General features: G+C 46.3%; 1 protein-coding gene across 5 annotated transcripts in view; it reads left to right on the top strand.

The window, feature by feature from the left end:
• The window catches only part of TMEM45B (transmembrane protein 45B), a 251,561-nt gene that overhangs the window by 172,153 nt on the left and 52,234 nt on the right, over nucleotides 1-27,174 (top strand). For all 5 annotated transcript variants that reach the window (XM_069614151.1, XM_069614154.1, XM_069614153.1 and 2 more), the window contains exon 2: nucleotides 9,020-9,218. In XM_069614151.1, the coding sequence (XP_069470252.1) occupies nucleotides 9,035-9,218 (184 nt within the window). In that variant the 5' untranslated portion in view covers nucleotides 9,020-9,034. The remainder of the gene's footprint in view (nucleotides 1-9,019; nucleotides 9,219-27,174) is intronic.

Below are 27,174 nucleotides of genomic sequence, written 5' to 3'. Positions count from 1 at the left end.
AATCCAACCACTGCTCCTGGCTTTTTTTTACCGTTCCTGTACCACTGGCGCTATCAGCCCAGAAACCTCTGCTCCCCTCCCTAGGCCAATCATGTCACCCCGCAGTTTAGCAGGCCTACCTTGAATTTGGCGATTGTTCAGGCCCTGTGTCCACCATCTTCAAGGCTGGCTGGACATGGCAGCAACCACCATTTTGTATACTCTGCACCCTGGGTATTCTGCCATGGTATCCCCCGAATGCCTGCTACGGGGCTTGGCCATTCCTTTAGTCTCATTGTTGACAACGGTATGCAGTACACACAGTGTTGGCATACAAGAGATGCCAAAATATCCACCATGCTGGAAAACCCAATAATCCATCAAAACCTAGATGTCAATATATCCATGATGTTGGGATACCCAATGCCCACTCCTTCTCCCAGATGCCAACATATCCATGATACTGGGATGCCAAATGCACACTCCTACTCCCAGGTGCCAATATATCCACAATGTTGGGATGCCAAATGCCCACTCCTACTCCCAGATGCCAATATATCCACAATGTTGGGGTACCCTGTGCTCTCTCCTTACCATTGATGCCAATATATCCATGATGTTTGGGGTACACCATGTGCTCTCTCCTAACCACTGATGGCAATATATCCATGTCGGGGTACCCTGGGCTCTCTCCTAACCACTGATGCCAATATATAAATGTTGGGATACCCAATGCCCACCATTAACCCAGATGCCAATATATATCCAGGATGTTGGGGTACCCTGTGCTCTCTCCTAAGCCCAGATGCTAATGTATCCAGGATGTTGGGATGCCCTGGTGCCCGCTTCTACTCAAGAGGAGGGATTCCCAATGTGTTACCCTGCCCACGGTGAAGATTTACCCACAGTGCTCGGAAACACGGTGCTCTATTCTACCCCAGAGGCTGGGATACTCAAGATGACGCTGAAATACTGAGGTGGGAATCGCTAAATTAAGAGCCCCTTACTGTGAGCCTGCCGGGCCTAGGCTCCGCTTCTGCAGATTACAATCATTGGGATGAGCCGAGTAATTTACAGTGCTCCATTGGTGGCAGAAGGGCGCTGTGCAAGACAACTTACATTACATTATCATAATTCCAGCATGAAATATGTGGGGGTTAAAAGAACTCACATTTTGCTTGCAATTTGCAAATTCAGCAGGGAACAAGTTCTGGGATTTTTGCAAATAATTGACGATTTTACAAATGGATGCGTTCAAAGCATACGTTGGTAAAAGGGGAGGATTGCACGTTCCAAGGTCCACATGCCCAACCTCTAGAAGAGCTTTTCATAGGCACGCTCCGAGGGGCTGTTCTCAGTGTTGCCAGGTCGGAAGCAAAAAATAAGCTGAATGCCCTTCAAAAACAAGCCCAAAACAAGCTGACTCCCATCCAAATAAGCGGAAAAAACAAGCGTGCACCTAAAAAGTTGTGGAAAGGTCTCAAAAGTAAGAAACATAACAAGAAAAAACATACATAGACAGAACACTGACATAGTGTGTTAGAACAACAATATTTTATTGCATGGTGACTAGAAGTCCCAGATTGCAAAATAATACGGCCCTGAAATATTTGTATTTATTGTTTTATATAGCGCCTTAATCCAAGGCGCTATATAATATTGTAACATGGCCAATTGGAAGCTGAAAAGAAACATGGCCTTCCTGAATACATCTTTCTGAGAAAATGTTTTATATAGATTCCAATAATCCTCTAACCCAGTCTTGCAAAAAAAAGTTTTAAAAAAATAAATAAATAAAGGATGTTAGTGGATAATGTGTCAGCACTGGGGATATCACCAGGGTAATATTGCTATAGAGTGACGCTTGCTAAACTAAACCAATCCCCTTCTTTACATCTTTACATGTCACTGTGTCTGCCTGCATGACAAAACTTTTAAAGTGCGCTTTTTTTGCATATGTTTAGGCATTTGGCATTGATGGGCCACCTGGTGGGCAAGTAACGATCCCATCAGTGCCAAACACTTAAGCATATTCAAAATACAGGGCGCACCCGAGAGCAAGACAAAGCAGCATTTGCCGTCAAATGCTGCCAGCAGCCCAGTGCAGGACGCTCTGTGTGACGTGTAATGGGCTTAACAGCAATATAAACAAGCCCAATTACACGCGCACAGACGGTCCAACAAGCGGACGAAAACCGCGACAAGCCACCTCCAAATATTATAAGCGACTTTGGGCAAAAACAAGCCCAAAGTCGCTTATAATAAGCGGACCTGGCAACACTGGCTGTTCTGCCTTTGTTCTTCCTCACCGCACGCGCCCCATTGGCGGTGGAACAGCTAAACGGTCTCACTTTTCACCCTTTCTTCCCGGGTGCCACCAGACACCAAGCCCTCACCACAAAGTGAACAAAGACCCGATTTGTGCGGTAATTGGCCCGGCGAGGCGCGGCACCTGTGGCTTATTAGCGGCAGGGTGTGGCCCTCACGCGGGCCTTTGGTATCGGGTGGCCTTTTACAGGCTCTTGGGTTCCTGCTGATGAGGTTCGGGGCCCACCTGGTGCCCAGCCTTTTACTCAATGAAGCGTGCCACTGCAGACGGCTGCCAAGGGGCGTGCCGCATTCCATGAGAAGAAAATTAAAAACAAGCCTTGGCAACGCCAAAGGTTCAACATTTCTGTGGGCATGGACAAAGCACTTTCCAGGCACTGCTGTACTGGCATTAACTGGCTACCAAGTGGTGCAAGCTGCAAAATGGTGTGAGGCCTGGACATACACTAGCAGTCCCTGGCAAATGCCCGATGCCTACATACAAGCCAGAACGGTTGGCTTTGGAAATGCTTGTTTTTAGCAGGACTTCAGTGAAGGACACGCCGCACTTATAAACTGAGTGGCTGAAGGCAGACCTGGTTGAGACATTTTTCTTAGACCAGTTTCGTGTTTCCTGCTGCACTTAAATTGATCACTTTCAAAACACTGGCTTGCTTAAAGCCAGCTCAAAGAGGATGCGTTTTAGGCGAGGAAAGGCAGCAAGTGGGTGGGCATGGCCATAGTGATTAACATGGTCACGGGCAACCAATGAGTGTGTAAATAACCGCCGCACCTACACGTGTTGTATGTCCTTGACATGCCATTTCTCCCTTGCTGTACTCTAATGCAACAGGTTCGGCTTATAGATGGGGCTAAAGCGCCACCTAATGGCCAAAACTAATTGCATGACCTCTTGCTGCTGATAATCGAAGTCTTGCGAAGTCTTTGGAATTTTAAATCACGGTTCTCCCATTTGTGCATCAGTTGAGCGTCCATTGGCTATTAACGCTGCTGTGGGTCTGAGCCCCTATCGCAGGTATCCTGATCAAATGAATCCATGTCATCTAGGCTGCACTTTTCCAGTCCTGGGCTTCCATTTAACAAACTCCTGCATTCTGGGAGTTGCAGTTTTAACTTCAATTGAGTACAATAAACTCAAAAGCAGCTGAGCATAATACTTTACACAAACAAAATGTGTGCCTGGAAAAGTGGTGACGTGGGGCCATCTGGACATCCTAGTCTCGGGTGCCCAACTGAGACCCCATGTCTCTTGGCTTCACCGCTCCCCTTGAAAAGGGTCTGGTGGAGGTGGACCTCTGGGATGATGGGCCAGACAATGGGCTCAGGGATGGACATTCCAACTGGCCGGTTAGTATTACTAAAATGAATGCAAAGGTAAGTAGTATTAATCACAATAACCGTATAGAGGGGAAGAGAATGATTAACATTACATTGTACATTTAACACATCCAGTAAGAACGTTTTCTTAAGTCCACAATATCACAGAGGTACCGTGTACATTTCCCTTTACCTAGAAACCCTATGAAATGGGAGGGGAGATGAGTCCCTGCTGGAAAGAAAAAACGAGGAATTTCTACTGGTTTACAAAAGAATGACCTGAATGCAGCAGAAGCCATGACCCCATTGAGCCGTTCCCCCGTTCCAAGATGCCCCTGAGAAGCCATGACCCCATTGAGCCGTTCCCCCGTTCCAAGATGCCACTGAGAACCCATTACCCCATTGAGCCATTCCCCCGTTCCAAGATGCCACAGAGAAGCAATGATCCCATTGAGCCGTTCCCCCGTTCCAAGATGCCCCTGAGAAGCCATGACCCCATTGAGCCGTTCCCCCGTTCCAAGATGCCCCTGAGAAGCCATGACCCCATTGAGCCGTTCCCCCGTTCCAAGATGCCCCTGAAGCCATGACCCCACTGAGCCGTTCCCCCGTTCCAAGATGCCACTGAGAAGCCATGACCCCATTGAGCCATTCCCCCGTTCCAAGATGCCCCTGAGAAGCAAACACCCCGTTGAGCCATTCCCCCGTTGCAAGATGCCACTGAGAAGCCATGACCCAATTGAGCCGTTCCCCCGTTCCAAGATGCCCCTGAGAAGCCATTACCCCATTGAGCCATTCCCCCGTTCCAAGATGCCACAGAGAAGCAATGACCCCATTGAGCCATTCCCTCGTTCCAAGATGCCCCTGAGAAGCCATGACCCCATTGAGCCATTCCCCCGTTCCAAGATGCCCCTGAGAAGCCATGACCCAATTGAGCCGTTCCCCCGTTCCAAGATGCCCCTGAGAAGCCATTACCCCATTGAGCCATTACCCCGTTCCAAGATGCCCCTGAGAAGCCATTACCCCATTGAGCCATTCCCCCGTTCCAAGATGCCCCTGAGAAGCCATTACCCGGTTGAGCCATTCCCCCGTTCCAAGATGCCCCTGAGAAGCCATTACCCAATTGAGCCGTTCCCCCGTTCCAAGATGCCACTGAGAAGCCATGACCCCATTGAGCCATTCCCCCGTTCCAAGATGCCCCTGAGAAGCCATGAGCCCATTGAGCCATTCCCCCGTTCCAAGATGCCCCTGAGAAGCAAACACCCCGTTGAGCCATTCCCCCGTTGCAAGATTCCACTGAGAAGCCATGACCCCATTTAGCCATTCCCCGTTCCAAGATGCCCCTGAGAAGCAAACACCCCCTTGAGCCATTCCCCCGTTGCAAGATTCCCCTGAGAAGCCATGACCCCATTTAGCCATTCCCCGTTCCAAGATGCCCCTGAGAAGCCATGACCCCATTGAGCCGTTCCCTCGTTCCAAGATGCCCCTGAGAAGCCATGACCCCATTGAGCCATTCCCCCGTTCCAAGATGCCCCTGAGAAGCCATGACCCAATTGAGCCGTTCCCCCGTTCCAAGATGCCCCTGAGAAGCCATTACCCCATTGAGCCATTCCCCCGTTCCAAGATGCCCCTGAGACGCCATGACCCAATTGAGCCGTTCCCCCGTTCCAAGATGCCCCTGAGAAGCCATAATAATTTAGCATTTATATAGCGCTAGGAGCCCTCGGGTATCTGAGCGCTGCTTATTACCCACAGTGTGTGGTGCTCATTTATCGACCTCGGAAGGATGAAAGGCTGAGATTGGCCCTGCCAGGATTTGCACCTGCGTCAGCAGGCTCTGCACGGATGGCAAAGCGAGCGCTCTACTCGCTGTGCCACATGACCGCATTGAGCCGTTCCCCCGTTCCAAGATGCCCCTGAAGCCATGACCCCATTGAGCCGTTCCCCCGTTCCAAGATGCCCTTGAGAAGCCATTACCCCATTGAGCCGTTCCCCCGTTCCAAGATGCCCCTGAAGCCATGACCCCAAAGCCATGACCACATTTCAGCCGTTCCAAGATGCCCCTGAGAAGCCATGACCCCAATGAGCCGTTCCAAGATGCCTCTGAGAAGCCATGACCCCAAAGCCATGACCACATTTCAGCCGTTCCAAGATGCCCCTGAGAAGCCATGACCACATTTCAGCCGTTCCAAGATGCCCCTGAGAAGCCATGAGCCCAATGAGCCGTTCCAAGATGCCCCCGAGAAGCCATGACCCCGTTGAGCCATTCCAAGATGCCCCCGAGAAGCCATAACCCCGTTGAGCCGTTGCAAGATGCCCCTGAGTAGCCATGACCCCGTTGAGCCGTTGCGAGATGCCCCTGAGAAGCCATGACCCCGTTGAGCCGTTGGAAGATGCCCCTGAGAAGCCATGACCCCGTTGAGCCGTTGCGAGATGCCCCTGAGAAGCCATGTTATCTTGAACATGATGAAACGTCAGTTGTGTTGTAGTTCTTGCTTTTAAACTGTTTTCAAGCCCAAGAATGAGGAAGCGCTCAGAGATTTGCTTGATGTCCACAGCTGTCCCTGTTTTATATGGATTTTGAATAAAACTGTTGTTTGTCGAACTCTTTGGACTCTTCCGTTATTGGGCATGAGATTTCCCAGCCTGTCCTTTCTGCTTTACTAGGGGGATTCCACCCCCTCTCAACAAGTTCATGGTACATTTTATTTTCCCATCTCCAGCAGTATCTAAGCTGATGCCCCCACCCCTTTTGACTGTCTAATTCTAAAGATGGAGCAGGGGAGCCGCAACCGCCCCCTCCTTCCAGTTAACGCAACACCAGACCTTATGATGGGGCAAGTCCTCAGATTAACCAGACTAGCCTGAGCAATGGAGCCCAGCAGAGTGAGGGCTAGCAAGCCCAATTGGCCATGTTGGAGGAAACTGGTCTACCCAAGACATGGGGCTTTGTACCATGCACCTAAATGCAGATGAAATGGGATGTCCTATTGCAGTGGCCGTTTTGAGCCTCGCTTTTACACGTAGGCCAGTCCTCTTCGTTGACGACTCCTCCATAATGAAAGCAGCCAAATATACCCACCCCCAGCCAAAACCACCAATCGCCAAGACTGTACATCAGAGGCCTGGATAGGTGAAGGGCTATTGACTCTCCTGAGCAAGTCCCATTTTTATTTGGGTATATTGTGTCTGGGACCACCCTTAAGCTGCTTGTCCCATGTCTGTGAAGAGCGTTTCTGTTTTGGGAAACGGAGCCTTGGAGCACTCGGAAATGGAGAAGAATTTTGTGGCATATATCTGCTATTTCCATACATTCACTCAACATTTGCACAGATCGCCTTTCTTCAGATCTCCACAGAGAATTGTTGAAACTCCTCCCCGACGAATGATCACTGGATCCCAAAAGCCTCAGTTAGGGTGATCTACTCAGCCCTCTTCAATTCTATGGAATTGGGTTCTGTTTACTTACTGCCTGATTCATGGAATTATTTGCGTGAAAAACGCAGATTTGCGCCCATTTCTGCCTGAAAAGCCCCATACTTTAAACAGGGATTTTCGGGCAGAAAGGCACGCAAATGTGCGTTTTTCAAGCAAATAATTCCATGAATCAGGTTGTTAATCTTTTGTATTCAGCATTATTTTGAATTGGTTTTGAAGAGAACCTAGCAATGATATTCTAAGCACATTGATATGTTGTCACTAGAATTAACCCAGTACCACAGGAGGTCCCTGTGGTTTAATGTTTGTTTCACAAGTTCCTTTTGCTGCAACAGAAAGATTCTGTGGTGAGTCATACACGTGAATGTAATTCTTACATGAATAATCCTGGGTGGTATGTAATAGAGGAATTTAACAAGCAAGGAACTTACATTATCATTAGATAAGCATCATAAAATATACTAGGACAAAATCAATCTGACGGCAAATTGAACTTCTCTCGTTTCCATTAAGAATTCCCTGAGAGTGGATCGTTCAAGGTCAGTTAGTGGCTCCGATTCGACAAAATTCAAGTCTCTGTTTAAATTATCCAGGAAACGATCTTTGGGTATGAGATGATATAGTGCACTGTTCAGATCACCGAGCATTGCTGATGTGTAGGGTTCAATGCACTGTCTTGTTGGTCCTTCATCCGAGGAAGGGGCTCAAGACAATTCTTGAATGGAGACGGCGAATGAGGACTGATGCTTTTATCTTTCATTCGGAAGCTTCTGATCAGCAAATGCAATTCAGTCATTCCCTCCTATTGTCGAAAGTTCAGATAATGCACAACTGCAGCTCTGCTTTTAATATGTATTAAAAGATGGTATATCCGTGACGGTCTCAAGTTCATACAATTGAACAAATACAAGGTTTCTGAAACGTGTACTGGTTTGCATTTCCTAACCTGAAATGAGAAATGCAAACCAAATTACTTTCATGTTTTGTCCGTCTAATTTATTTTTAAATCAATTCTCTAATTCCTCATTTTCCCTCTTCACCTTTCTCCCACCTGAGCCATCTTTTTAAACCTCCAGTCAAATGTTAATTTGGTTTAACTTTTAAGGGCTCCCGTATCCTCCCTTTCTACCTTTCTCCCTCTGGCCTAATTTCTTCCATTTAATACACGTTCACCTTCAGTTTTCGTTCTCTCACCATTTTCTTCTCGTTCCCTCTAAACACATCTAGCTAATTCTTCCTTTATTTCTCGCTCATTCCCACTCAAATGTTCCTCCCTCTCGTTACTTTCATTCCGCCTTAGTTTCCTTCTCCAGGTGCTCTCATGCCAGTCTTCCCAATGTATCTCTTCTTATTTTTCTTATTTCCAGTTAATCTTTTCTTGCTTTTGTTTACTCTTTATACTTTCTTCTTCCTTTTTTCTTTCCTCTAAACCTTTTTGCTTTTTCCTCCTCTTAATCGCTACCCATCTAGTCTCCTAGCATTCTCCCCCTGTTTTTTCACTTATTTCTCCATCTCGGTCCTTCTTCACCCCTCTCCACCCCATTCTCTTCCTGTTTCTGTTTGCCCCCTCGTCCTCTCATCCCCCCCTTCTTTCCCTCTTATTTCTGCCACCCCCCCTACTTTCTTTCTCATTTCATCTTAACCACTTCATTTCATGTCCCCCTCTTCTTATTCTGTTAGTGTTGGGTACATTAGTGGGGGCTTGGGAGGGATCAACACACGCGGGACCTGCTGTGATTGGTGTGAAATGTGCCAGGCATCCAGCTCTTGGCCACTTGCTCAAGGCTCACCACCGGGAACCTGTTCTCCTTGAAGGTCCTAGGTCCTACCTGAATAGGCTGCAGTGTCAGTCACACAGTGGCCTGCCAGGTGTGTGCCAGCCAGTGTGCAAGCTCAGACCAGCCTGGACTTCTCAAGATGTCTCAGTTACTAATTCATGTGATCTGTCATTGTTTTTCAGTGAGGCAATTGCAGAATGGCAAACTTCAAAGGTCACGCCCTGCCGGGCAGTTTTTTCCTGATCTTTGGGCTATGGTGGTCCGTGAAGTACCCCCTCAAATACCTGAACAAGAAGATGAAGGGCAACTGCCGCTCGAACCGGTGCTACCAACGCCTGGAGCTAGTGGAAGGCATCGTGAAAGCCGCGTGCTCTCTCGTGGGTACGTATGCTAGCTAGAAATAGACTAGTTAGTTTCCTAGTTCGAAAACGCCATTGCATTTGGTCCGCCATCTTGCCACTGGTCCAGTCGTCTATCCTAACTAACCATTTACTGGCTTGTCTAGCAGCCCTCTGGGATGATTAGTACTAGTACTTAACGAGTCATCCTTTAGCTAGCCACCTTGAAAGATGTACTGGCAGTTCCCCCGCTTGTCTACTAGCCCTCCCAGGGGCCAACCAATCCCTCATCCCCTCCTCCATAGCTCCGCATCAGCATTAACCAACAACAGCTCTACCTTTTAATGGAAAGAGGCCGGGAGGATCGCTCAGGGACAACGCGCTTGTCTTGGAAGCAAGACAACGCAGGTTCGAATCCCAGTCTTGCGCTTAGAAACTGGTCTGCGGTATTAAGTGCGTTTTTATAAAAGCAAAACTATAGAAAAAATAGAAACCTGAAAATGTTCGGTTCTAAGGAGTTGGCTCGAGAAAATTTGCTTGAGGCCCATTAGTTTGCAACTTTTATTAACACATTTCCTCAGCCAAAAATGTTGGGGGAGACCCCCCAAATCTCTCACTCCCCCCACCATAATTAAATAACTAAACCCAACCCCCACCTATATTTACAAGGAGATGTGTTAAAAAACAGAGAGCAACTGGGCCTGCGAGCAAATGGACTCGATGGAATATTTTGTATAGTCCAGCGTCCACTCGGATCTGCACCCTGATATACTCTCCCATGTTCTCCTGCTCCCTCGGTGCACTCTCCACCACCACGCTTCCTGACCGGTGCGGGTAAGGAAGCCATTCTCCGGGATATTTTTAAAAGCTTATTCTAGATTTTGTTTTTTGGGGACAGGAGACCGGTTTATCCCATATCGGTATGAGAATAGCCTCCCTGCTCCTAGTCTTGGTGGTAAAGGTGGTGGTGAAGGGCAGTGGCTAAAGATGCTCCTGTTGACTGGTTTGCCCTCACCATGAACTGCCTTCCCTTGCTGCGATGGAAAGACTGGCACTGACCAGGTAAGCATCATCTATTTCAGCACTGTGGCCCAGCCTCCTGGCTCCTGATGGTTGCGCCCTATAAGTTGTTTTGTGCACACATACTACAGTTCCCCTTGATTGCTGCATTGGATACGCTGCTACTTGACAGTTGGACATCATTTATTGTTTCTTCATTGTTGCACCCATACACTTCTCTTTAATTACTGCATTTCATATTCTGCTCCTTGATTGTTGTGCCCAGATGTTGCTCCTAGACCTTGCTTCTTTGTTGCTCCATAACTACTGCGCCCATATATCACTCCTTTGCTGTGCCCAGATCTTGCTAATTAACTGTTGCACCCATATACTGTTGTGCCCATATTTTGCTCCTTGACTGTTGTGCCCATACACTGCTCCTTGACTGTTGTGCCCATAGACTCCTCCTTGACTGTTGCGCCCATTCACTCCTCCTTGACTGTTGCGCCCATTCACTCCTCCTTGACTGTTGCGCCCATATACTGTTGCACCCATACATTACTCCTTTGTTGCTCCTTGACTGTTGCGCTCACACACTGCTCCTCGACTGTTGCGCCCATACACTGCTCCTTGACTGTTGTGCCCATACACTTGAACTGTTGGGTCCTTTTCAAATGAGGAAGTGTGTCATTACATGAATAGGGGTGCAGAATAGCTCTCACACCAATAACCAGACCGACTCAGGAAGTTGGCAAACAATAACTGTTTTATTTTCAACTATCTAAAACAGGGGTAAAACAGACATCAATGGACCTCTCACAGCATAATCTCGACGCATGACATGAAAAAACATCTTTTTATAGGAAAAACGTGTCATAAGTAACATCACACTACGCGGAAAACTAATAAAACTTACTTGGGATTGTGATAGGTCAACAGGGAACAATCAAGTATACTTTCTATATGGGATAGGCTTGTGATTGGGTCTCTATTGTCAGGTGGACAACTTATGCCCACCCCTTGTGCAAGTCACCCTCAATATTTGTTAGATACATGACACATCATTGGCTCCTAAACTATAGGGCTCTTCAATACATGGCCCTCTATAATTGCTTTGCACGCATGTACCTTTCTGGAACATTCGATTCACTAGCTGCACGTAAGCTCGTACCCCAGGTGCCTGTGGGTGGACTTGACCATGCCTCCCCACCCAATTAGCCCACCATCCATCATCACTTATGACGTCTGCCATTCGAATTGTCTTTGAACTTGGTCTTGCAGAGTATCACTGCACCTGAGAATAGAAGGGAGCGTGAGCACATTCTTATCTTCAGCCTCAATGTAGCTTGCCCATTTTCTATTTCCATTCGTCGCACGTGACAGGAGACCGCATTTGAGCTCCTTTCCTCACATTTAATGATATTAAATTAATAAAACTTGGCATTCCTAGTGCTTCCATCGCACCTTAACAGGAGCTCGCCTTGCTTCTCATGTTCATTGTATCTCCTTGAATAGCCATTTCTTGGATGCCCCAACCCTTGACAGTGGGCCAGACAGCTTTCTTGATCCTTCCTTGATTTCCAACTGCTTTTCTGCTGCGCCACACTTTCAGCCTTCTCTTTCACAGTCCCTGGCTTACTAAGTGTTGCGACGTCGAACATCCAGACTCTACACATATATATAGATTGACGGCACTGCCTGCAGTCTATTCACTATGTATAGCCAGCCCTCATGATTACCTAGTCTTTTTGCATGACAGCATCTGTACAGTTATTAAACAAGTTATATTTTCTTCAGTCTTTTTTGCATGTGCAATCTTCATTTTGCACATGAAATGTTACTCGATTCTTTATCTTTCCATCAGTTTTCATAAGGTTTATGCATTCTCTTCCATGATCATCCTTCTTAGTGCGTCACTCTCATTTCTTGTGATGTTACCAACCTCTTGTATTCATCGCTTCACACTTCTTCAGGGACCTCCCTTAAGAGACCATCATCTCTCTGTGATTAGATCTTATAGGGCTTTCTCAATGGATACCATGTTTCAAGGATTCTTCGCAAAATAGGAACTATTATTGGCGTTGCGCATGTCGCAATATCCAGCTTCCAACATATAGGCAAAATAGGGGCAGGATTTCTGGTAGAGGCATTTGGCTCCTCCTCTACAATCCCCCCCTCTGGTTGATTCATCGACCACTCTCCCATCAGTCTTCACATCTAGACATCCATATCTTCATTACCCCCTTCAGAGATCCTGCTGATTTTACATGGTCATCAACACTCCAGGTCATGTGGCTACATTGTCCATTTGGGCTGCAATAGATTCATCGTCCCACATAATTCTTGTGGTTTCTCGGATACATAAACTTTGTTCCCTCATGTGCAAAAATGCTTGCTTCCATGTATTTTCTGATTTCTTCATCTGTCAGCTCCTTGGGTCCAAACCCAGACTCCACACCGATCAGGAACTTCATTCCTACTGCTTTCTTTGCTGTCTTCTTACACTGTGCGATTATTATTCTGAACACAAACAATCCGAACATGATCATCACCAGTAGTTCTCCAAGAAACTTGAAAATATTCGCCATCCATTGTGGGACCCATGAGAAGATTGATGCAAACTAGCCGTCATCTGCAATATCTTCTCTCATCTTCCATCTTCATGTTCAAGTTCGTTAGCAACATTATGGCCTCTGTCAAGGTCCCATTCTCGTCATCGTGAGAAGGTTTGAATGTGCAACACGATTCCCCGATTTTGGCACAAACACCTCCATCCATTGCTGTAATCATGTCCAGGACATATCTGTTCTGGAGGATCATCGGTCTTGTGGCTCTTAATTCTTCCTTGATAGAGTTGAATACCTTTTATGGTAGTGTTTTTCGTCTGCAGGAGCTCCCAGCGAGTGATTTGCAACCACTTCGCAATTGCAATCGTCTGGATCCCTGGCATAAAGATAGTCATGAAAACTGCAGCAGTCTGACTGAACAACCTGTGTTCATACGGAATAGAATCAAAGACTTCTATGGAGTTAGCTGAAAAGTAATTCTCCCTTTTTGTTCAATTGAGAAATCCAACTGATCTTCTCTTCCTCGTGTGAGCAACTGCCTTTGGAAACTCTCCAATGTTCAGGTCACTCTTTGGAAACACCAATGCTGGAACGTGAATGAGTACTATGGAACACCACCCTCCCCAATCTTTGGGCAACTTTATATAAGCCCTGGATCCACAAGCCCAGTAGTGGTCCATTAACACCACTGTCCCATCCTTCATTCCTGGTACGCTGAAAATTCATCCACACTGCTGATTCATTCCAACCTTTCTTGTGCCATTGTTTCTGAAACACAAGGATGCACTAGCTAGAGGTACTATCTGCAAAGGTCCTCATTTATCATCGACCCATGTCAGCAAATCCACAATATTCGACCAATGATGCTTGCATTCATTTTCTGCCGTATCTATACTGGTTCATAGTATCCTGTTGGTACTAATGCATTACATACAATCAGGCCTTCCGCCCATCCTTCTGGTGTCTGCACCGTTCCCTTGATTTGCAGCTGACCTCTCTATTTGCATTTTCGTATTTCTATGTGGTTCTTTCCTTGACAATTGAGCATTTGTTTTCTTCTCTTGTGATTCCTGCTCCATTTATTCCAGGCTGTTCATATCTTATCACTTGATTTCTTGTTTCTGATTTCCCTCATGTCTTTAAGTCTTGCACATTGTAATCTTCTCTTGGAGCCGTCTTCTCAGTCACCCATACCAAGGATGCTGTTTGCCCCTGGAACTGACCTCTCGTCTGGTAGAGTGCAAGGTGTGTCAGGCAATGAACATTTGGACTGCTACTTCTACAGCTATGAGTATTTTAGAAGTCCCCATAGCATAGGGTATGAGAGCACAAACAAAGCAACTCTCCTTGGACGTTCTCTCTCCCACCTTTTTCGTGTGCTGATACCACATTATTACCCCAGTGTGCTTTGCTGTCTAGATAATTATCTAATTCATAATCGTCTCCCGTTGTGCTTCTCCTGCCTCCCTCTCGCAAAGTGCGTGCTTGCATAATATTCAAGAAGCATATCAGTAATGGTCCTTCCTATAAGCGAGACCATAGGAACATTCGCTTTAGCAATAGGCAACCTTACACGAGCTACTGATGTGGGAAAAATCACAAATAGTCTTGGTCTTTCAGTAATGGATAATTCTGCGAGAGCCACTGTAGTGGGAAGAATCAAAGGGATTTCTACCTTGCTTGGACCAATGAAGTAAACAGTATGGATTAAAACAATCAGGAAAAACTGTATGAATGCTGAGCATGCATCTATTATACACTAGTACATTAATCCCAACCATTTACGATTTTCCACACGTCGTTGGACTTGCTCACTTTCCAACACTGTGCCATGTTCAACGTTCCAAATTATGCCTGTGTAATACTTTAAGGAAGGAAAAAAACTTTAAAATCAGGCAACTCTGTTAAATAGTCATCTAACGGCAGGATCTGATCAACTATCGCCAAAAGTAACCTACTTATTGCAGGGCCATTTTTAGGATCATGCAGAAAAGTAGGTATGTTGACACTAGGCCCAACAAGAGCAGGATAAGCTCTAAGAATAAATATGAAAACAGCGATAAGGATCCTATGGGCATCGTCGCTTGTCAAAACCATATGTTGAACTAAACAATTGCTTGGTGTGAAAGGAATCTGCGTGTTGCTCACGCAACCAATCTCTGATTAGATGTCGCTCAAACATAGCCACATGTCAATCAATTTTCTAAAGTTCAATTTTCAAAAGATTCCTGCGGCTCAAGAACTGAGTTTGCACTCGTGCTATAATATCTATAAAGAGTGCCCGAGGTGAGCCACAGGCCAAATGCACACTTGCATTTATTTTATTAGCATCCTTCTTCCACGTCATTGATCGGTTCTGCACAACTTCTTCTTCTTGTCTTGCTTCCGAATCAATCATTAGGGGTGCGTCGGCCTCACCAGAGTATAGCTTTGCGTCGTTCAAATAGATCCAAGCGCGTCTCCCTTGGACTTTCATTGCTCAGGGAGTAATGTTTTCCACCAAGTAGGGACCACTAAAGCATGGCTTGTGCCACTTTCTGGTGAAATTCTGTATTAAGATTGGATCTCCAATAAAAAGGTCTAGGTACAGGTAATAATTCTGGAACTCTGGTTGCTGAATGGTCTTCATCTGTGTCCTGAGACTGACTCCGCCTGGCGTTTGAGTTGATCTGAAATGACAAATATACTAGCGGTCATACATGTTAAATATGCACGTAACTAATTTCCTAACATTTTTGCAGTCACATGGGCATCACTTCTACTCCTCGATGGAGGAGACAAAGGCGTTCTCATTCGCCTCCCTGTTAAACTCGTGGGGTGTGAGGTGGTGGTCCGACCCAGGCTTATTCCTCAATGCGGGGAAGACTAGCGGTAGGCAATATAGCCATCCCTTCTTCAGTGTCAATTTTAGTTTAGCGATTATCTCTTTAAGGAGACCGATGAGTCTCTCACATATCCCGTTCGCTTGTGGGTGAAAAGCAGAAGTAAACTTGTGTTTAATACTTAACAATCAGCTTTTAATACTTAACAATAGACTAATCTGTTCAATACTTAATTAACAAAATGGGGTCCATTATCGGATCTCAAAATCTCACACGCTCCCCACCTTGGAAAGTCTTCTCGTACTAAAACCTTTGCTGTGCAAGTGGCATCAGGGTGTGTACAAGGACTTTCTTCGATCCACCTGGAGAAGGGACACATCACCACTATCATATACCTATATCCACTACATACTTGCAGCATATCAACATAGTCGATATGTAAATGCTGAAAAGGACCATTCGGTCGAGGAATCACTCGCCTAATCGTTCGCAGTGTATGCCCAGCGTTAAACCTTTGGCATACTAAGCAATTTACTACATAAAATGCAACGTGTTCTAACAGGTTTGGTATGAACCAGTTCTCCACAATAGTTGCTGCAAGGCTTTCCCTAGTTGGATGCGCAGTGTAGTGCAGCTGTTGAAGCACCACCTTTAACAATGCTACTGGCATCAACGGCTTTCCAGTGCTGTTTTGCCACCATAATGCTTCGGAGGGGGATAAAGGACACCCCCTTCATTTCCATAGCTCTTGCTCTTCATGCGATGTACTGCCCTGAAGTTCCATCAATTGTGTTCTGGGTAAATGATTAAATTCTTCATTTACTGCCATAATCGTGACAACATTTTCCTTTACATCTGGAGTATCAAAACTTGAAATATCTGGCTAATATGCAACCCTTTTGGCCTCTACAACTGCAGCTTCATTCCCGCGAGAAATAGTCAGTTTGCTTAGTATATGCTGCGCATTTAACTATTGCTATGGCTACTGGGAGTTGTAGTGCCTTAATAAGCCTGTCCAATAATGCTGCATGCTGCACTGGAGTTCCATGCGCTCTGAGGTAGCCCCTTCTTTTCCAACATGCTAATCCTGTGTGCAAGGTTGATGTCACATAGTCAGAGTCACTGTACAACATCACTTCCTGCCCTTTGTGTTTCTTGAGCGCGACAATAAGTGCCATCAATTCTGCCGCTTGCACTGAAAAGTGAGACTGTAGTCTTGCATTTGCTACAACCTCAAATTCGCTATTTGCTCTCTCTCACCACAGCTGCACCAGAATGCCTTTCCCCACTAGTTTGATCGATTTCTGATGAACCATCAATAAAGAGAATCTTTTCCCAGCTAATGCATTTTACTTTACAAACGGGATATCATTGTAGAATTCTTTGTAGTTTGCGCAATCATGCACATGGTCACCCTCTGCCACAGGCTCTGCTACAAACGTGGCAGGGTTCACTATTTTACATCTGACTATCTTAATTGCTGAATTCAATATAATCCCCTCATATGCAGAAGCTCTCTGAGATGTCAATGTACCCTTAGGTTTCTCCAAAATAGCAAACAAAGCATGCTCCACAAACAGTATCATAGAACACTTACTGGTAGACTTCTCAATTGTGAACGCAACTTCTGCCAGTGACTGTTCACAAGGAAAAGGAAAGTGCCCTTTCATAACTACATCTAGAATCCCACTATAATATGCCAGAGGCTTATACCCTAGTGTAGTCCTCTGTGTAAGCACTGCTATCATAACGTTCCCATTCGTGTGCGAGAATAAAAAGAAGGCATCATCATTGGAAATTCTTAAAACTAGAGCAGTAGAAATTGCTTTCTTCAAACCCTGCCTCCATTTATTCATACTATTTTATTTTTTCATTGTTTACCTGTGCTTCCTTTAGAGCCTGCAAAAGGGGTGTTGTGTATGAACTATAATCAAACACCCAAACTGTGACATAATTACATAGTCCCAAAAACTGCTTCATTTGCTTCACTATGTGCGGTTTTGCTTTTTTCATCATCACCTCAGCTCTCTCAGGTGTGACCCTTTTTCCCCTCATGTGAAATCAACTGGCCTATGTACAATTCCTCTTCTTGGCAATACTGTAACTTCTCATTGTCTACCTTTTTATCCCTTGTCTGCTAGAACAGTCATTAACTGAATCTTGTCTGCATTCATCTTCTGTAGTGCTAAAAATCAGAATGCTATCTACATACTGTATCACAATGCTCTTCACATCAATATTGCCTAGGTCCATCTAAAGGACCCTTTTAAAGATTGATGGGGACTCACAGTACCATTGGGGCACCCTCATATGTTTCAGACGATCTGGCAGAATGAAAAGGAAGTAAAGTCTTGTGAGTCCTCATGCAACGGGATTGATAAAAATGCATTTTTCAAGCCAATCACTGTGAAATATCTCGACTCTACTGGGATACTGCATAGTATCGTCACTGAATTAGGAACTAAGGGAAACTCTGCCTCTACAATCTGGTTAATCGGTCTCATGTCTTGTATGAATCTCCACAACCTCCCCACACCTCTTTGATTTCTTGATCAGATAAACTGCTGTATTGCACGATAATTCTGGCAGTACCAGAATTCCTTGTTACATCAGTGCTGAAATAGTCTTAAAAATCCCTTCCTCCTTCCTCGAGACATTGGGTACTGTCTTTCTTGAGGTAAAATTGCTCCTGGCTTCAACTTTATCTTGACCTCCCCTACCCCTTTCAATAGGCCTACGTCATAGGGGCCTGTAGTCCATAGAGTGCTTGGCATCTTTTCCAAGTCCTCATCAGAAAATGCTGGACGCTATCGCACTATCACCATTCCCTGTGGGACCTCTCTTTTCTCTATTCCAATCCAATATGTAATACTCATCTCGAATATTACTTCACCATCAATTTGATCATCCTTAAACATATCATCGTCGGTGACATCATTCAGTCTACACCCTTCCCCCAATGGCAATCGCTGTTCACCATGGCCTGCCCTCGTCATCTGTTTCTTCAAGCATTGCCATTTCCCCTCGCACTATGGCTGCATTTAACTCTAGTGGAATTGTCTGTCCCCCCTCTTCGTCCATGGGTATCTGTGGCCTGAACAAGAATTCATCAGGTATTCTTATAACCTTTCCCACTACGCCGGGTACCCCATAAAGAAAGACTTCTGGTTCCAGTGGCATTCCTCGCAGAGGCAATTGCCCTGTAAATGCCAATATAAACTCGCCCACATTCAAATAAAGTATCCCTGGAGTACAGCACACTATGCCTTCATCAGTAAAAGAAATAGTCATGTTAAGCTTCTTCATTAAAACTCATCCTAAAATATTAACTGATGTCTTTCTTGAATACAATAATGGAACAGACATGTCACACTCTCCAATGGAGACTGGCAGTTAGTTAGTAAAAGGAACTCGACTTGTAGCTCCAGAAAATTCTTGAGCATTCATGCCAATCCCCGACATTGGGTATTTTCCCTCTCGTATACATGAACGAGTATCCCCAGTGTCTACTGGAAAAGAATATATGTGCCTCCTATAGTCATATCAACCCTTGGTTCCTCTTGGGGGGGTCAGATGTCACTGATAGTACTGACACAAGTCGCCCGGTGAGCTGTCCTATTGTGTATACATGGATTCCCCTGTACCTGTGAAGGGACTCCCCCAACCCCCACACTCCCACTACAGTGACGCCCCCTATTCTAGGTGTCAATAATAGTTGTCCCGTGTTTGCGTTCTGCTGCATCTGCATGGGTGCATGGCTGTGACTGCTCTTGCTGTGGATTCAATGGTGCTTGCTGTGGCTGCAATGCCTGTTGCATTTGCAGCGCTTGAGCTCGATACACTCTCTGATCTTGGCCAGACCCATCCCTAGCTTGTGAGCTATATGCTGGAGGATAAGCTGTCCCCACTCTTGAGAATTACCCATTCTGTACATACCCTTGGCTCCCGCATACACGCGCAATGTGCTCTGTCATCCCACAAGTCCAACATATAAGAGGAGCTCTTCTGACTAGTCCCCCTTGGTTAAATCCTCCCTGCACGTTCTGATTATCACACTACATATTCCAGAAACCATCTTGGATATTCTGAAAAACCAACCCTTCCTTGTAGCCCATTCCTCTGCCTCGTGGCACAAACCCATTCCCTCATTGGTCATTTGGCGCTGATTATTCGCCTGAGACGTGCCCACGGTTTACTGTATTCCCAGTCCTTCTCTGCTTGTCAATAACGCCCCTTCTATGGCATACTTTGACAATTTCTTCTGAACTAATTTGGCTTCCTCAAGTTTTCTAGCATCTTTCTTCTTCCTGTTTTGCTCCTGTAACAACCGACAGTGATGCACTGTAGCCAACTGTATCTCTGCCCATGGCTTCGCTTCCATTCCCACTAATTTCTTGAGTTGCCTTTGTACTGGATCGGACAACTGCCGACATAAAATGTGGTAAAATACTGTAATTGTTTTCCCCGAGGGCTCTCGAGTTTCAAGAGTCCACCATTCCTGAATGTCCTGAATGTAAACACGCGGATCTTCATCTTCTTTCATCTTGCGTGTCAGAATTGCACCCTTATCTGATGTGTCAAGATACTGCACCCCGAGGGTTCTCCAGACATCTGCTCTACAATTATTAAACCGCGCTCCATTGTAATTATTAAACCGCGCTCCATTGTGCGCTGTGTTCTGTGCCGTGACACTTGAATAGCCTGCTTTCGTCCAAATGTCATCAGCTCTTTCACCCAGAATTGGTGCTAGGAGACCCTTAATGTCCCCTATTGCCAATGTATTTCCCCTTGTCATTTTCTGTAATTCATGAATCAATTTTCCCTGCATCGCCATCAACCTAGGAAGTTTACACCTTAAACTATCCTTATCCATTTGTTGCCAAGGAATATACTGCGGTCTGGCCCCTCCCTTCTCCAATAAATGGCACTGTGTGAATCCCAACCCACAATCGGCTCCCATTATTTGCCTATCCATAGTGGGGACAATGGTTCCAGATCGCCTTCTACCTAGCAAAGACTTCAATATGCTCACATATGGCAGTGTCTCTCCTTTCTCGCTGTACGATTGTCCTCTAGGACGCTCTGGATATGCTACAGGATCTGGCGTCCAATCCTTGGGTTGCTCTAAATCGGACCATCTCACTTCCTTGTCTGTCTGCAGACATCCCTCGGGACCGCATGCACCTCCTCCCTCTTCGCCACAGAAGGTGTCGCTCTCTCTTTGTCCAACATATCTAGCCCACAGCTAGTCTGACTCTCATCCCTTTGACCTTTATCTAAAGACAGCCTGTCTAAGCACAAGGCTCTATGCTCGAGACTACACAGGTCTCTTTCTTTGCGTTGTGATTGGAAGACCAGGGACTGATCTCCCATCCCTTGGCTTCCCGATTTTCTACCTTCTTTCAAGTCTTGATAGGGATCATCGGAGATAGGATATATAAAGCCTGTGTCAAATTCCCTTCTAGGGCTATACTAGATGGCCCCAGTCTTGCCTCCTTTAACAGAAGAAACTCCTCTGTTCCCCGATGATATGGCTGGACTTGGTTCCATCAACTCCTTTTGAATGCGATCAATGTTGCGCTCCCACTGCCTCCTTTTTTGTTTCAATTCTTCATCTAATTCTCTTCACTTTCTCGCTTCCGATCTAACTCTTTCCTCTTCTTGTCTCTCCTCTTCTTTCGTTCGCTCTACGCTCTTCTTCCTTTTGTCTCTGTATCCTTTTATCTCTTAATTTCTGCACTTCTTCCTCTTCTCTCTTCCTGTCTTGCCTATCTCGTTCTTCGATTGCTCTCTACCTGTTGTCACTCTTAATTTGCTCCTCCGCCCTTTCTTCTTTCTTTTGCTGCTCCTCGTGATGCATCTGTTCTCGCCTCTGCCTGGTCTTTCTCTTATGTTCATCTTCTTTCAGTCTCTTTCTCGTTCCCTGTCTTTTCTGTCCTGTTTGTCTTAATCTTGCCTTTGCCTAACCTCCTCGATGCTTTTCCCATCAAGCTTGAGCAATATCGGTCCTCCCACCCATTCATTCTGTACGAGCGTTACCTCATCAGCTTTATCCTTCTCTCCTTTCCATCTCTTAATCTCCCGTCCTATATCTGTTGTCATATTTGGTTGCTCACTTTTCTCCTCTTTATTCTGTATGATCTTAAAGATCTCCTCTTTCCTTCTGGTCTCTTCTGGACTGTTGTCACTGCTATAAGCAGGCGGTTCATATATTGGATTACTATATCCTGTTGCAGCCTTTAGTTCCTTTTTAATGGATACAATCATACGTCTTCTGTACTATCGCCATTCACTTCAGGTGAGATAAGAGGAGCAGAAGGCTCAATACCTTCCTTCCTACACTGAGTAAGCATCCACTCCTCAGGCGGTGGATCTCATCTCTCCTCTTGGTACATTTTCCAGAGCTCTAAAATTGCTAACCTCTTTTCCAATTTCTTCCCCGTGTACGCAGCGTGCAAGCATGTGGTCATGTGTTGCAATACTGCCGTCGACAGCGATCCCCCTTGTCGCCATGGCATGAACATTTTATCTGCTGTGCACTATACTGTTTGAGCTTAGGCATGTGTTTTGACAGTGTTTTACACAGGTGCATCAGTGGAGTAATATCTCCCATTGTGACGAGTCTCAATTGACTGTCAATTCTTACCGTCATTTACACAGATAGTTATAAAAAACAACAAATATGAGCACGCTCCAACACTCGCTGCTTGTCTGTTTTCCAATAACCTCAGCCTACTTCTTGGTCGGCGCCGACAATGACCAAAAATAAACAATGGGCCTCATTAAAAGTTTGCCGGTCCGGAAGCAACGGTGCCGATAAGCTTACCAGCACTGTTGTTTCCAGACCGGCAAACTACCAGTCTGCTGGCGGGTGCCGTTCCGCCCACCAGGTCTGATCCTGGCAGTCAGAACGGCACCCGCCAGTCGACTTTCACGGAAGCACCGGCACCGTTAACAGTGCTTCCGTGGTCCCCATTCCCGTTGAGTCCTATGGGACCATGGTTAGTCCTACGGGACTCCACAGGAATGGGGATCAACATTTTACCGGCGCCTGACTTACCGGACTGCCAGGGTTGTAATACCCCGGTTATTCCGGCAAGTCAGGTGCCGGTAAATCACTACGGGTCCGGGGGCTACTTGCCAGTTTTTCCGGCACGGTTTCCGCCGGACTCGTAATGAGGCCCAATAACTTTTATCTCTACTTCAACTTTACATAAATTATTTTTGTCATTCTTTGACACCCTTTTTAAAGTAAATACAAACAAATGGACAGGCTTAGTCAACTTTTAAATTTAAACCACGGTACTCCGTTTCTCCGTCTTGCCCCTAAAAATACTCGTCTCCTAACATAAACCTGTTTATGCGTCGCCTATTTTTACCCCCAATGGGGTGTGAGGTGAGTTATTCTAAAACTCCTTGAGTTGGGAATCCTGGGCTTTCTCTTGTAAAATGCTCTTCGTTTATTCTTTTATAATCACCCCTGTTACTTTTCTAACTACCCGTTGCTTCTCTAAACCAGCACAATCCCATCCCCACAATTTGCCATTTCCCTCAGTCTACTCACTATTCACTCGTTCTGCTCGAAGCCTTCAGTATTGGCTACCCTCTCCAATCGACCACTTTCGCCTTCCATCCGCGAAGCGCCTGTGGAAACCAGGAGGGAATTCGTCTGAACCATCCGACATGCTACCACGAGAACTGTTGGGTCCTTTTTAAATGAGGAATCGCATCATTACATGGATGGGGATGCAGAATAGCTCTCACACCAATAACCAGACCAACTCAGGAAGTTGGCAAACAAGAACTTTATTTTCAATTATCTAAAACGGGGAGTACAACAGACGTCTCACAGCATAATCTCAACACATCACATGAAAAAACATCTTTTTTATAGCAAAAACTTGCCATAAATTGGAGGCATTTGGCTCCTCCTCTACACACTGCTCCTTGACTGTTGTGCCCATACACAGCTCCTTAACTGTTGTGCCCATACACTGCTCCTTGACTGTTGCGCCCACATATCTGCTCCTTGGCTGTTGTGTCCATATCTTGCTCCTTGGCTGTTGTGTCCATATCTTGCTCCTTGACTGTTGCGCCCAGATGTTGCTCTTTGACTGTTGTACCCATATATTACTATTTTGTTGCTCTGTGACTACTGCGCCCACATATCACTCATTTGTTGCACCAAGATCTTGCTCCTTGACTGTTGCGCCCATGCACTGCTCTTTTATTACACCCCATGCAGTGATGGTTGCACTAGAGCTGAGGGAGCCATGGAATTCAATGAAGGGGCAGAGACACTGGGTCCAGCATAGCTTTAAGTGCCAAACCTCAATCATGGGATGCAACATAGATCAGGACCAATGAAGGGAAATGAATGAACAATTCCATACATTTCGAACACTTTAAAGCTGACTGGCAGATGCAAGTCTGGGACAGTGTGGATTCACTCCTTTGTCTGAGTGACCGTTCCAGAATGCACAGGTTTACCATTGGCCGACCACCCCTATGTTTGAATTATCTGTCGAGTGTTATTGGGTGCAGTGCTCACTCACTGGTTCCAAACAGGGAACAGGGATAAAAGCAGAGCCCCTTGCCCACTTGCCTTGTCCACAGTTGGCTCTCTGAATCTGCGCTCTGGAAGACCTTTGGCTTGAGGAAGGACCAATGCTCTGCGCCAGCACCCTTTGATGTCACACATGGTCCAGAGGTGAAGGTCTGCTGCTCCAAAGATGAGAAGGAATCCACAATGGGGCTTCTTCTCCCTGATCGGGTGAGGGCACTTGCATCACAGCTCCAGCTCAAAGGCATAGTCTCCCTGAAGCCCCTGACCTTCCTGCATCACCAGACACCGAAGCAGGTGCCCCTTCACTTCCAGAAGCCTGTGGACTTCCAAAGTGACCCAAGGATCGTCACCACAGGACCTCGGGCAATCATTCTGGTTATGCCTCTCCCCACCTGGGAAGTTCCAGAGGCCAGGATGCCTCCATTACTGTGAACGCACCGCCAAACTTGCCTTCTTGGTCCATCTTCCATGGCTCACTCCTCTCCAGTGCGATTTCTTAAACTTTCTTTGCCATCCACTCTTCACTGAGGTCTCGCCAAGATGGCACAACTCATCAGAATCGAGATCCTGTGCCACTGGAAACTGATGTCTACAGCAATCGCTCCTTTCTGCTCTTCTGGCTCCGACTACTGATGAGGGAATTTCCCAATCTGGTTGTGACAAATCAACTTCCACGGCACAAGTGGTCTAGGGGTGAATATCCATTTCTAAACCACTAATCAGCCCCACACCTCTGGTACACCAGAAGGGAGCCAAACAGATTGGAAACCCAAGCAAATTATAAACCTCCTTGTCCAATTTTGGTAACGTGGACGGAACAGTAGGCTCATCTCCAAAAGGTTGTGGATCGTTGGTTAGTTGCTATACAGTGAATCTACAATTATTACCTAATGGCAAAGGGGACTGTCCAGGCAAATCTACTTTATTTATATCACAGCAAACAGTTTTAGCAACACTATGAAATACAGCCCCCCCTGTAAAGGAATGCAAAGGACAGACTGTTTCAAAGAAGGCAAACGGATGCACTCTGGATACTGACAGTAGGGTAGTTGGTATGGTAATTAATCGCAACAGTTTGAGGTTACTTGGCTTCAGTACAAAGGGAGCAAGGGGTCTTAAAATGTCTCTAGTGGCCTTCTGGGAAGGACCAGGGGGGCATAACCACCATGTACCTTGCGCTGTAGGTGTTCTTGGTGCTTGACTGGGTCGAGTCAACTTCAGGGTGCTTTGCAAACTTCTGTGACAGAGTCTAAGTTGGGAGTCAGCTGCAGGTATCGGGCAGCAAGACAGTTCGAAGAGCGAAGCTGGACGAATGGCTGGAGGCAGGCCTACATGGCGGCTCTGGGTCAGGAATGTTTGTCTCGGTGCTGATCGACTGTTCTGAAGCACTGGTTGAGACGTCTTGGATGTCTTTAAGCAACTGCGGCTTGACAACGTTCAGCATTGCAGTCGGTTGCAGCTCAAGGAACTCGACTGGCTCAGAAATGTTCTTTAAGGAGGACAGCGGTAGGTGCTTGTCGAGGCATTTCTTACAGCTTCTTCAATGGGCTTGTGTTGTCCTTTAAGACGGACGGGCCAAAGCTGAGGAGTGTGTTCCAGGAATCTGCCTTGTCCTTGGTTTCAGGTTCAGGGACCTTCTGGCACTTCCCACCTCGGAAGCTTGCTGCAGAGCGTAGCTGGGCATGATGTGTGCTGGTTGGGTACGGGTTGTGGAACAGCTGGAGGGTCCTCTGGATTCACTATCTCCCTCTGTTCCCTGGGAGATGTTTAGGGGAGGGATAATGCTTCCCTCTTTAGAGGTCCTGGCCTTCCTTCACTTGCGGAAGCTGTAAGGCACACTGTACCTTCTGCCAGGGTCCAATGATGAGTTCTTCTTGCTACTCCTTGCAAAGTCTTCAGATGATCAGCCAAAAGAGGGGCTCAGCCCTCTTTTAAAGCCAAATGGGCCATAGTGATTGGTGCAATCTTAGGTCCCCACCAACCATCTCCTGTATGCGTGAGGTCATAACCAGTGTGCTTTGCAACAGAAAAGGTAAAGGGGTGAAAACATGTATGTAATACTAAGTCCCACCCTTCTTCCTGTCTGTTGTGGATCAAAGGGTCTCTCTGGTTAATGACGCTCTCTGCAGTTCCTGATTGAAGCGGCAAGTCTCCCTTGAAGCTGCTGCGAGACCAGACTCCCTGGCTACTGCAAACCACTTTCTCATCCTTATAAATGGGGTCCCCCTGCGGGGAGGACTACTCTAAGCAACAAGTCCAAGACACAAAGGCTCATTGTCATTTGATATTGAGGGCGGGAGCTGGCTTCAGGTTGACACAGTAGTATTGAAAAGGTTGTTGCGGTTTCCTGTCTCCTTTGTTATCTTCTGCATCCAGGCCCCATGTGGGCCTGGTTTAATGTTAATCGCTGCCACCAGATGCAGAGCCTAAAAAAAGGACATAGCAGATCCTTGGAGCCTTTGTTAGTTAATGAGGCTGGCCATGGCAGGGGGAATGTTTGGTCCTCCCCTTCTGGAGAGGCTTGATGAACTCCTTCTGTCGCATCCCAAATAAATATGACGGGGGCGACTGCACCTGCAGGATTGTGTCCATCCAGAATACACGGTTCTATGCGTATGTCGTGCAGTGAGCATAGGTACATCTGTGTGGATTAGCCGCACAAACATTCCAGAGGTTGATCTCCCATCATGCAATTTAATTTTAAAATGTTAAATAAAACGGGTGAAAGTACACCCACCGTGCGGATGGTCGAATTCCTCACACTGGTGGACTGGCGTGATCAATGGAAGAAGGTACTAGCATGTGGTGAGGTGAGGTGATAAGAAGGTAACTGAGTTCAGATGGAGGCTCGGTCTTACAAACAAGAAGGTATAGAAATGCCGGTGGGCTCCCAAGGAACAATGAAAGTGGCTGAGGCTAAAGGAGGGTAACTAGCCCTCATTTTCTCAAGAGGAGCACCACCTGCCTCCCCCCTTTTCCCCTCCCTAAAATCCACTTGTTTGGTTCAAGCTTTCCAGCTATGCCCAGTGTCTCCCGCATATCCAT

The sequence above is a fragment of the Ambystoma mexicanum genome, chromosome 9 (assembly GCF_040938575.1).
Source record: "Ambystoma mexicanum isolate Mex_15411 chromosome 9, UKY_AmexF1_1, whole genome shotgun sequence".
Lineage (NCBI taxonomy): Eukaryota > Metazoa > Chordata > Amphibia > Caudata > Ambystomatidae > Ambystoma > Ambystoma mexicanum.
The sequence above is the reverse complement of the archived record's forward strand: the minus strand, read 5'-3'. Positions and strand labels throughout refer to the sequence as shown.